Source organism: Giraffa tippelskirchi, chromosome 10 (assembly GCF_054371585.1).
Source record: "Giraffa tippelskirchi isolate mGirTip1 chromosome 10, T2T-mGirTip1v1.2.pri, whole genome shotgun sequence".
In the NCBI taxonomy this organism is placed as follows: Eukaryota; Metazoa; Chordata; class Mammalia; order Artiodactyla; family Giraffidae; genus Giraffa; species Giraffa tippelskirchi.
Window position 1 is genome coordinate 126,209,163 of NC_137284.1, and position 12,945 is coordinate 126,222,107.

General features: G+C 38.5%; 1 protein-coding gene and 1 long non-coding RNA gene across 2 annotated transcripts in view; one reads left to right on the forward strand and one right to left on the reverse strand.

The window, feature by feature from the left end:
* Nucleotides 1-12,945, reverse strand: part of POU6F2 (POU class 6 homeobox 2) — a 496,249-nt gene that overhangs the window by 256,640 nt on the left and 226,664 nt on the right. Inside the window, exons 3-4 of the mRNA XM_081537443.1 lie at nt 5,050-5,138; nt 1,795-2,023 (exon numbers count right to left, since the gene is read on the reverse strand). Of these exons, the coding sequence (XP_081393569.1) occupies nt 1,795-2,023; nt 5,050-5,138 (318 nt within the window). The remainder of the gene's footprint in view (nt 1-1,794; nt 2,024-5,049; nt 5,139-12,945) is intronic.
* On the forward strand, nt 1,862-10,035 carry LOC145524708 (uncharacterized). Its single transcript, XR_014067776.1, has 3 exons — nt 1,862-6,317; nt 7,234-7,327; nt 9,921-10,035. It is a non-coding gene; the product is annotated as an uncharacterized LOC145524708 (long non-coding RNA).

The following is a 12,945-nucleotide window of genomic DNA, read 5'->3' on the forward strand; positions in this document are numbered from 1 at the left end:
GAAATCTTGATGGGAGTCCACACTGGACCAGTCACTCATACTGAACCCTGAAAAATAATCAGGCACTAAAATCCTAAGAACACCAAATCATAATAAAGATACAAAAAGGCTGGCCTTTTTAGACTCTGTCTTTGGCATCCACTTTAACCAAACAAGATTAATTCATGACCTAGGAACTCCGTGAGCTTATGTTTATTTATAATATTCAATATTCCCATAAGCGCAAATGTTCCAAATGGAAGATTGCATTTTGATAATGCCTGTTTCTTCATTAAGTTTTCATCATCCACCTACATTAAAAAGCCTCTCCCTACACTTTGTTGCTTTAGCTTTCACCTTGTTTATTCCTGCCTTATTTGCTTAATCTTGAGATCCTGGCTTCCCAGGCACTCTCAAATTTGAAACAAGCAAAGTTTGTGCATTAGCGTGTCCTGAGCATGCATGATTTATGAATGGCAGGTTTCTTGGCACAATTTAATGGTATAAGAGAGACTTTGTTTTAAACATTAAAGTGAAAGTCAAAAAGTGGCCACAATGGGTGGGACACTAAAACAGAGAGTGTGTAAAGAAGTTTGGGTCAAGAGTTAACCAGGTCTTACTTGGTCTGTTCCTTAATCTATGGACTGACACTCTGACTAATTTAATAGGTTTTAAGGGACCCTGGCAACCCACGCCAGTATTCTTGCCTGGAGAATCCCAGGGACGGTGGAGCCTGGTGGGCTGCTGTCTATGGGGTCGCACAGAGTCGGACACGACTAAAGCGACTTAGCAGCAGCAGTAGCAAGGGGCCCTGACTTTTGAGCTACAAGAGTACTTTAAATTGTTATTCTGATAACTTGCTCAACCAAACTCTCACTCCATAAAAAATTCAATTGCTAACATTTATACCAATGGAGAAAACAGAAGCCCTGTCTTTTGATCAACTAAAAAAGTACTTTACATCGTTATTCTGATAACTTGCCCAACCAAAGTCTTACTCTGAAAAAAAAAAAATTGCCAACATTTATATCAATGGAGAAAGCAACCTTCTTTGACCAGCCCAAAATAAATTTGTTTTCTCCCTTTTAGGCATCCTCATCATATTCAAGCTATTTTTCATCATAACAGTTCTTCCTCTGACAGTCTTTTGTAAATCAGCCTATCAGTCAGTGTTACCAAATCTTCTAAAGAAAAATAAAAACTTTCATGCTATCAAGAGAACTACTCTTCCTGAGTAAAGTTAGAGTTCAATTCTTATTATATGCTCATGATTATATAAGATAAGAGTTCTCTATATGTCTATTTTTCCCATTATAAAATATGACTTCAAATAACATAATTTTTATTTAATAATTGTAACTAAAATATATTAAGAAAAATAAGTTAATTATTCCAAATGATACCTTTTATTTGAGATGTTCTAAATACTTTACACACAAACAAGTAATGTCTAACCTTTCTTTGCAGGTGGCTAAATTGAAGAACTCATGAGATTATATTTCAAGTCCTCAAATAATGACACAATCATTTGACATCTAAGTTTTTGATGTGTCACTCAACGATTGCTCATAAACGCTTCCAGAAGCCTTGAAAAGACTCAAATCAATATTAAAACATAAAGACTGATACAGCCCATGACTTGAGCAAACTCAGGATTCACAGACACCCTGAAACTTTGCTTCTTACATAAACCTTCCACAGCCTTCATGGTGAAAACAACTTTAAACCACATTCAACATTCAGAGCACTTGCCCGCTATAGAGAACAGGGGTCAGTGGATAACACCCTACAGGACACAGAGACACAGTGGGTTACCTTGTAGATTTTGCAATGGCAGAGTCATAATGCCTCCGGCTGCAGCTGCTGCTACCAGCCCTTGGATGTTGGTGAGATTCGCAGTAGGCAGTGTGAGGACCAGTCCTTGCTGCCCCCCTAGCTGTCCGGCCATGTTGAAGGGGATGAGGATAGGCTGGTTGAGGGCCGGCGTGCCTCCGGGCATCACACCAGCAACTGCAGAGGCTAACTGCTGTGCTGTCAGAAGTGGCTGCAAGGGAACAGACAATCCCAGCTCACTTTCCAATGGAACCAAGATATGGGCTTTTAGAGCATTTTTCTTCCACTTAAGCTGGGTCAGAAAGTTTCTGAACAAGTAGCAAAGAAACAAGTCCTATTCCAGAGAAAATGAGTGACTTGTAGGAAAAAAATTGAAACTGTATTTCATTAATTTTTTGGAAACTTTTATTTGGTTTGAAAAGCACAAATATCTTTCAAAGTAATACTCTACATTTATATATTATTCTTTAAATGGATTTTCACTTACATATTTTCTTCCAATGAACCCTACTCTTATATATCTGAAACTCTCTGTTAACAACTTATTCTGTTGTCTCAAAAAGAACTCATTAGAATCAGTGGAATTTGTTGATTCAAAAAGAGCAGTGAAATACTATTTCCATTTATTACATTAGCAAAAAACGCAAATGATTTACCTAAAGCTGATAAGTCTGTAGTGACACCATTGTATGGATTTAGGACATGTGGACTGGCATAAGCCTTTTGGAAAGCAGTTTGAAAATCTGTATCAAGAGCCACAAAAATATTCATCCTCTTTTGACTCAGAAAATATTCCTGGGATATATTTCTGAAGATATAATTTTTTAAAAAGATAAATGAAAATGTGCATTACATTTAAAAATACATAAATGTTGAAAAAGTTTGTTACAGTACTAAACATGGTAAGATATTACATAGTCTTTAAAATGGGTCATTCTTACATCTTTAGAAAAATAGAAAATATTTATGAGACTATATAAAATTAACTGGATAATAATTAAGTAAATGATTTAGAATCACTATTAAAATGGTAAAATTACACATTACACATGTATAATGACACAATCTAAAAAGGAATACAGGAAAACAAAGACATTCGATGAGGATAAATTTTAAAAGCTTTAAAAAATTTCTTTTGTTATTACTCTAATATCCTTTGCCCAGTTAAAACAACACCAAAAACACATATTTATATCCACTGCTTATCCAACAGCCATTGTTTGATATGGCAAGGCAGCCACACAGGTGTGGACTTCTCAGCACCAGCTCACGTGTGAGCACAGGTGCGGCTCTTCAGGGTGACTGAAGAGTAGGAAGGACTCCTTGTGCATCTAGACCAGATAACCAGAAGGGTGATATATGGGACTTTCATTGCACCCCTGAAGGAGCAATGGACCTAATTCCATGCTCACTTTTCTTCTAGAGGAACCAATAAAAACTCTCATTAGGGAATTTCAACTTTTTTGTTTTTAATGCAATATGATTCTATAAAGGAAAAGGTAAGCATAGTACAAAGCCCAATGCATAATAGCCAGACAAGATTCTAACACGTATTAACTCTGATGTCCTACCAATGACATGTGAGAGTTAGTAACATTCTCAAAGTTACATACTGAAGAGAAGTGGGGTGGGGGGTTTCAGATCCACCCAGGCTATTCCAGAGCCCATACCTCACCCCGCTCTCCATACACAGAACAGATTTGGAGAAGTGGGGTGGCTTTATCTCAAGCATGGTGTGGAGAGCTGGGCCCACCTTCTGGTCATTCCCTAAAGTCACCCCTCAAGACCCCTTCCAGAGAGCCCTCTGAAGAAGCACTGGGACCCCATGCACCCTGGTTTTAGAACCATTCTCTGAACTCCATGGGACTAGCACCTAATAATATATCTGCTAGACTTCGCTAAATTCTCACAAAGTAACTGGGCCTCTCTTTAAAAGTTACACTAAAAGACAAAATAAACATTTTTTAGGAACAAGTGCAAAATGATAAGCTGATCTTCAGACTTCTGGTGTCATATCACTGCCAACAGTAATACCAGGATGAGAGGGTAGGCAAATAGGTAGCATCAGACTGTGTACAGGCCACAGATTTGGTTGATGTGGCCTGTAGTGTTTTTAAAAAGTTGAATTGATGGGATTATAGTGGGGCATGGACTCTTAGTTTGTCCCAGTGTCTCTTGCTTCTCACTGGGTCTGTTGTGCTCTGTTTCTAACCTGAAGGCATTAGAGTGGTTACACTTGGTATACACACACACACACACACACAAACACACAATGTCACAAGCATGAAATTAGAAAGGGCATGACCAAAAGAAGTTAGTTTCTGAGATGCCCAGTAAAATTCCCTCTAGGCTCCATCAGAGTTCAGGCATCTCCCCAGGCTTTCTGTCTGGAGCACAGAGGCATCCATGCTCTGAGATGGATGTTGGAATCTGAGGCCACAGGCAGACATGATGGCAGCTGGAATAAGAAAGTGAAGACCAACTCAAGCTCTAAACGTGGGTTTTCAAGCTTTGCTTGTATTGATGATCCCCAAAGTGCTGAAAGTGACTCATTTTCAGAAAAACTATCACAGCCAAAGAAGGGGAAAGGCTCAAGGATCAGCTTCTTTTTTCATAAAAGTGGGTGAACTCTGAGAGCTTCACACTAAATGACAGAGATTTTTTTTTAATGCCCAGCCTTTTATAATTGCATTCTACATCTTCATATAACCATACCAGGCAGCAAAAAACAAATATTGGACTTTAAAAAATAATGAATGTATTTCTTTATTAATGCAGGAGCTATATGTGATGTACAATATTGTCAAACCCAATAAGCTGAACTTGCATTAAAATTGCATTAACTTTTTTATATTAAATCATGTCTTGTATTTCAAAAAACGGCTGTAGTAAGGTTGAAATAACTTAATTTTCTTCACACTCCAGTCATTAAAGTTTTACTTTCCAGAAAACTGGATGGTAACCCACAGTACAATTGTAGTGGGTTTTAAGAAAAAATGTTTCCAAATGATTAAAATCAACATCCCCTTGAAAAAGAGAAGAGTTATGCTAACATATTCTTTTTTCTTGATGGTATTTCATAAATAATGTAGTCAAACAGCTTCCCATACAAAAATTTATCACCATCTTTGCTCTGTTGGAGTTAATTGGTTTTAACTCATTCTTATTTTATTTGGTTACTTATACGGTTAAACCATCAGAAATGCAGCCTAAATGCAGCAATTGAAAGATACTGACCTGTGGCCCAACTGGGAATGGGGGGTGGGTCTGACTGGCCTGGTGTTCAGGAGTGCCTGGGTCTGACAATGCTGGGTTTCCTCTGGCCCCTGGAATTCAAAAGAGAAGTGTGCCCTTAATATAAAATCCAGCCTGGGAACTTCACATGACCCCATTTTCCTGTGATGTCACATAACATTAAGGCACAGATGATATGCCAGAGTGCTTTATCAATAGCTCCAGAGCTCAAATCACTTGTCAACTGCATACATTATGCTAACGGACATTCAGGATGGACAAAGTCATTCCAGGAGGGAGAAGGCCGTGACAGCAGAGAAAATGACACCCTCATCCGTCGTGCTAATAGGCTTGCATTATACATCAGCTTGCAGGGGGTGTGCCAACGCGGCCCCTGTGTGCGAAACCACATCCTTTATGCATAGGCGGGCAACACCTAATCTAATTTCCCAAAGCCAGGGAAAGCATGATCTCAGACATGACCAAGCACATCTATATTATCCCTTAACATGGCTTCATATCCTTAAGTTCTTTCTCCATACACACTTCAGACAATGAATTTCATGGATGCATTTTCCAGAAAACAAGACCTTTTCCTTTTTTTAATTGAATTATAGTTGATTCACAATGTTGTATTAATTTCAGGTGTACAGAACAGTGATTCAGTTATATGTATATATGTACATGTATATAAATGTTCTTTTTCCTTATAGGTTATTACAAGATACTGAGTACAGTTCCCTATGCTGTATAGTAGGTTCTTGTGGTGGCACTTAGGTCCTAAAAAGTACATGTATCTCCTTAAGCAAAGTTCCTCGGTGCTAACTGACCATCACCCTACCCCCAACGAGCCCCACTGTGGTGAGCCTAGAACATAACATATTTCTTTTGCTAGAATCCTGTTGGATGCTAAAGCATGGGAAACAAAATTGAATCAAAATAGCAGATCTTTCAAATCTTCTTAAACATTGTAGTTTCTCTGAGTATGCTTATATGCTTTGTTTCAGGACCAACCATAGAATGTGATATAGTGGCCATAACCATAAATACATGAATAAATGAACAAGCAAACAAATAAATAAACCTAGCAGCCATTTTTTAGGGTTCTTAGTTGGAAGCTTTTGTTTTCTTGGTGGTTGAAATCCAATTCCAAGCCATCCTTAACAAGACCCTCTTTTCTGATGTTTGTCCTATGAATAGCAAGTGGAAGATGCCATGGATGACCAAGAAGAAAAGATATGATTCTGTCACACTTATAAATTTTAAAGAAGGTATTATTGGCTCATTTAAAACGAATTCTTCTATATATTCTCCAGAGGGACAGACTTATAAATAATGGAAATGGGGAAAAAATACTTTGGCGCATTAAGCTACAAACAAAATTGACTGCTACATATTATTCAATTGACTTCTATCTCCACAGCCATGTGTCAATCATAACAGCATTTTATAATAGGATTAAGCAATAAATGTGCAAAGCCATTATGCAGAAATCTGAAAACCTGATTAATCTGTAATATTTTTTTGTGCAGAAAGTCAGGAATGGACATCGCTTGGGGAATACTTACAAGTATTCTATTGAAATTTCTAAATTGATTTGGAACAAACTAATAAAAACACAGACTTGCTGACACTTTATAAAGTGAATTCTGTCAAAATATGTTTGGCATTTTAATGATTGCTGTCATTTAATAACAAGGGTAAGATGACCCATCATAAGATGCCCACAATTTTCCCATAATGTGCAGGAGACCTTTCTTCTAAATTTTTTATATATGATTTATTTATTAAGCTTGAGTAACAGGGCACTTTAAACTGGGACGTGCACTATGCAGTGTAAATCTCACAACTTCAGTTCTTATACACTCAAGTCCTATTTTGAGTTCAAATTTTCAGTAGAGTTTTATCTCCTTTTATAGAGCTAACCAGATACCTAGTGATGATTAATTAGGTAAATTCTCAAATGGTTAAAAACTTCCTTTGGTTTAGTTTATGAAGATGCTTTTAAAAATTGATTCGTTCTTTATATTTTCCAGACATGAATTTTTCTGTCCGACTGTAAGAAGGAAGTTTTACAATGCACAGAAAAAGAGAAAAATCTTTTTACACAATTTAAACACATCTTAAGTAGGGAGGGAACAAACCTCAGCCATTGATTCACTCTCCTGTTGGAATGCTCATTTTCAGAAAGGAGCAATGATTGTCTGCAGGACTTATGGATCAAAATAGGAATGATCGTTGATGTTGATCATGTTGATGTTGATTATATCATGATCATGATGTAAGTATGTTTCTTTCTTTATATCTTTAGCTCAAGTTATCTGCAAACTCATGCCTCTTTTTTATTTTGCAGTAATGACCTCAACATATCTTTATGCTTTTACATTAAACTCCCTTAAACCACCCTCCCCAAAATACATATATCTTAATTTAAAATTTTTTTATACTGTGCCAGACCCTTTTGTCTCATACTTGTTCCATCTGTATTAGGACCACTTTTTGATTCTGTTTCTAATGCTACATCATGTAATGTTTGAGATCTGTCCCATTCAGGCACAGTGTCAACAAGATGGTGTCTTTGTTACCTGTAACTTGACACAGATTACATTTGCTTACATTTTATTCTCTGTTGCTGGAGGCTCTCACCAGTACACAGCAGCTTGTTTTGAGGCTGGTTATTCTCAAAAACCATGTTCAGTGTGGTCCAGGGCAATTCCACACAATTTCATGTGTAAAATGAAGTCTTTCACAGGCTCTAGAGAAGATTATGTATGCTCTTCTGCCTGGATCAAAAAGTAATGTTTCTTCTTAATGCGCATCTTCATTTCCCCCAAACACATGTATCACGCTTAACCTTGTAGGACCATAAACTAATCTGTCTGGGTTGTAAGGCAGCTCCCAAATCAGGGGCCTTCTCAGAAGTCAGAGAGGGGATACAGCAGTCAGAATGAATAAATGACATTGGCTAAGGGTTTCAGAGAGATTTGAAGCAGGGCTCAGCTGTAAGTTAGCAGAGAATTTGAGGTTAGATATGGACACAGATATGAAAATGTGAACTTAAATGGGTCGGGCAGGTTACTGCTGATCACAGTCCCAGGAAATATGCTACCTCTCTGGAGATCAAAGAAGCACAGAAAACTCTCTCTGGTCTGTTCTGAATTTAATAGTCTGGACTTTTCAGGCAGCAACTGTGAGATCTAGAAGGGCAAGGACTGTGTTTGTTGGTTTAAGGCTTTATGTCCAGCCCTTAATGTAGGTATCATTCACATTGATTGAATATTCACTCAATGGAAACAGAGGTTTGGCTTTTAATTGGGGGCTGGTATAATTCCTTTAAAATAGGTATGGGCATCCACTTCACTAGTTACTCTTATTTAGGATCAATTTTGGAAATATCTCTAAATTGTTAGATTCTTGGTAAATTCAACCACAATTCCAATTTTTTTGTTTTGTTTTTTGTTTATTAAATTTTATTGGAGTATAGGTGATTTACAATGTTCTGTTATTTTCTGCTGTATGGCAAGGTGAGTCAGTTATACATATACACATATCAACTCTTTTTTTAGCTTCTTTCCCCATATAGGTCATTATAGAGTATTGAGTAGAGTTCCTATGCTATACAGTAGGTCCTTATCAGTTATATATTCTAGTTTAGATATTACAAGCAGTTTGGTGGACAGGTTAAAAGCAAGGACTCTTAACTTTGAAACTCTGCTTGGGTTGAGATTTAGCTTGGCCAGTTAACTAGCCATGTGAACTTGGGCTGGCTTTCCAGTTTCTTCATGTGCATACACCAGCTTCCTCTTGCAAAAACCTGGGGAAATAATTCTGTCTTTCATAGGATTGCTATGGTGAGAGTTAAATGAGCACATATATTTGTAAATATCTTATAAAAGTGCATGTTTGTCACAAAATTGCTATTTCTCTTGACTAGTTATAAGATTTAATTTATATTTAATACAATATTTAATATTATTTAACTTGCCCATCATATCTTCTTGCCCCAAGTCAACTCAATACACACTCCCATGCCTACGTGTGCTGTCCCCATTAACTCACACCCCACGCTACCTGTGTGCTTGGTACCAGTTGATAAATGTTTGGATCTGAACTAAATGGTCAGGCCTGTAAGAGCCTATGAAGTGAGATGTTCATGGATAATGCTTCCTTTGGTCCATGGTAACATGACCAGGTAATATGGCACAAAGATACTGGCAATTTGCTCCCAAATTCTCACCAAGACCATAGCTTAGATCAAAAGTTCTTACCCAGGCCTGTGAATCAGAATTGTCTGTGGAGATTCCTGAATACATCCTTCATATGGCTACTGACAGACTGTCTAAGAGGCGGCTCATGTGTACATTTTTATAAAGTCTGAATCTCTCTGTGCTGAGGATGCCATGTACAGTTAGTTTTACAACAGCAGATGGGTCATCAGCCAGCATTACCCCCTTGGCCCTCCAAGTTCTTTCAGCTGAAGCATTCTTCCATTGTAACCCTGATGGCTTTCTAGCTTAGCAAGGGAACAATCCATGTCAGATGCATCTATTTCATAGTGTTCACAGGTACCTCAAAGAGTCTAAAAACTGACTTTAAAGGGATTATAACATAAAATTTAAAATAGCTATATTCTATTTCTTATTTCTTTTGTAGCTTTATCATATACAATTAATGAATGTTGCTGACTGAAAAGCAAATGAATTAGTCTCCTATAACATTTACAGTTTGGGGTCTTCATTCAGTTTTTTTTTTCCCATTGTCAAAATATATTAATGGGCCTTAATTTTTGAGTGCCTAAATTAAAAATAAATAATAAGATGATCAGGAAATAAAATAAAATAGCTATATAATAGCAGTCATTTCTGTAAATACAGGGATTCCTGATAGAAGTCTGCTAAGGAAAGGGTAAGTCATAAACATTGGAGACACTGAAAGACTGATCAGGAGTTTGGCTGAAATATCACAATAAAACTTAATTTTAATCGTTAAGATGCCTGCTTGTCAGAGCATTGGTTCATTCAACACTCCCTTTCCAGTGTTTGTCTTGTATCTAATATCTGCAAAGCTGCTGGCTGCTCTCTCTGCTCTGGAGGGCCTGGCCATCCACAGAACTGGGGCGAGGGGTGGTGATACCTCTTTAGTACCTTCTGGATTGAAGGAGTCTCAAAAATTGCATGCCTCCCCGCCCCCAAGTCAAGGTCAGAGTTCCCGAATGACCATCACTGCATTCCTTATAGCAAGCTAGCTTTGCTTTCGCAAATTAAAAAAAAAATCGTTTTGTATAATGGGTTTTATTAACTGAGACACATAAGACTTAGTATGTCTTGGCAATTCTAAAAGTAAAACAGATGTGCACTCCAGAATAGAGGAGCAGATGGAGGAGAAAACAGAATTGCACGTTTGAGTGGCTCATCGGAACACAGCAGTTCCACTTTCTCCTTGGCCATCTCCCCAACAGTCAGTTCATGAGATTCTCTGGCTAATGACCAATGCATTTTTAATGAATAGGGTTCTTCAGAGGGAGTTTGGGTTTCTGTCTGTGATGCATTAGCACAAACATAATCACACGAAGGTCACAGGGATCCCTCAGCTTTTTCTGGCATTTATACCTTTCCTGCCCATTGTCTGCTGTTTTCACCAGGGAGTGAGGTGATGCAGAGGTTGCTTGTTGTAAGATGGGCAGTTGAATGCATTATTATTTCATGTTGGGCATGTGAACTTAGCTAAGCAGGCCAGAAGCCCCCTCAAAATTAAACTTATCTTTCTTTCAATTTCTCCAAGATTCCTAAATGCCAATAGGCAGCGGAGGTGTCTATAAACACCTTTCCAGAGCCACTGCTACTGTCTGCAATTTTTTTATTGCCTGTCAAGTTTTCTTTAGGATACTGGTCACACATGTATTTATGTCCAGAACACTATACAGATCCCCAGTGAACCTGGAGACTCTAAAGTAATAAGCTGCACTTGAAACAATCTAACACTCATTAATTCACACAGAGTTTGTGCATTTTTGCAAGTTCTGTTATCAAGTACTTGTAACTTCACCCACTGAGGGAGGCCAGGAGAACAGTAAATGCCCATGACATTAACGGGAAGAATGGATCCCTTTATTCTGTTAGCAGGAGACTTATCTGGCCTTTGGTGGTGGGAAATCCAGTTATCTTTGAGTGAGGGGTCTAGATCCTTCATGGTTTTAAATGCTGATATTTACTTAAAGGCTGTAAAGAAGCATGAAAAGTCAAACAGAGATTCAAGATATCCAGGTAAAGGAGAACAAGAAACCCTACAAATCCTTTATTTGGACTTGACTATCTGAAGATGCTTTTGTAATATCTATCAAAATTATCCAATAATTGCTTCAGTCCTCCATGGAGACTTACTCCATGTGTGCCCTGGAAACCTTTAAAGACATTTTTTCCCCTCTCAAAATTTCCTAAATCTCCCTTCAGTCTTTGTTCAACAATTTTTTACCATTTGTTTTCACCTCCATCTCATAAAAGCAGAGCTGAACTCCTGTGATATCCAGGCCAATAAAGTTCTCAATTTCTGTAAATGCTTCCTCTCAGAAAAGAGATGAAAAAAGAGACAGTCATCAAATATACTTAGGCAAAATTCCACAACACACTGTTGGCATGAGAGAACTTTGGGGTACGGATTATCCCTTGAGCACTGCTGTCTCAACAAGGGTACAAATTCTTTCAGGGCAAAGACTCTTTCTCACTCACCTTTGTATCTACTGCAGGCCAGCTCTGGGCCTGGAATGTATGTATGCTCCTATGTATGTATGTGTATATGTTATGTATGTATATATGTCTGTTGGTGTTTAGGTATGTGGTTCCTAAAATGAAGAAGATGTGTATCAACGTGTGCTGAAACAATTTAAAAACAGATTTTAAGACCCCTGAAAACGATTTGTCTCATTTTAAAAATGTCTTTCCTGATCTAAGAAGCTTTACTAACTTCAACACATTTCTGCCAGTAAATAGCCACTTCCTCTGGCAAGGTCACTACTAGGGGGTCATGCTCAACACTGCTCAAGATTCAGGGATGATGTCCTTATTCTCAACCTACTGAGGGGATCCTGGCACAGCCCCTTGGACATGAAGTTTGTGTCGATCCTGTGTTTTAATGTCCATCTAGGGAGTTAGTTTCCATGCTTAGGAGGGCTGCCTACATAATTTATGGGGTTCAACGCCAAATGCAAAGGCAGATCCCTAGCCTGGGGCTGGGAAGTCAATCTCTCCTTTTGTCAGGATTGCTGCCTTAATCCGTGGCAGATGGGTAAACCCAAGGGATTGCAATCTCCACACTGGGATGCATTGAACACCTGGATCGTGGTGAGTTGCATGTTGATTGTATGACTCTCCCCACACCTGAGCCTGGAACCCCAAAAAGGGCAGAAGTGCGAAGGTGACAGTTGCACTCCAGCTTTCAGGGTTCCCAGGGCACCCAGGGCAGAGAGCAGGTGGCTGAGAACTGCCGTGTCCTGGGGAGGTGGGGACATAGTGGCTGGGCCCCCAGAGCTCCAAGCTTCCCGGCTTCCCACCCCATGTTCTTGTTGTCCCCATTGGACCTGACTCACAAAACACAATTTCAAAGATAAATTATTAAGAATTTCAAAATGGTGACCTCAGAGCATTAAGTTCCAAACATGGGACCCTGCTGGGTGCTGAGATGCATGTGCCTGTGATGGCTGATGGCCCATGAAGCAGGCCCTGCCCAAGCAACCTTCTTGTCAAAGGTCCTTAAATTTTGAAAATTGCATGTAAACTTACAACTGCTTTGAGGGCCATTTTCCAAATTGGTGCAAATTCTGATATGAGTGTTTGTGTTCCCAGAGGAATTTAGACATGGCTTTTTTCTCCCCCCAAAAAGACTGAATTCACAAATCAGCATGTT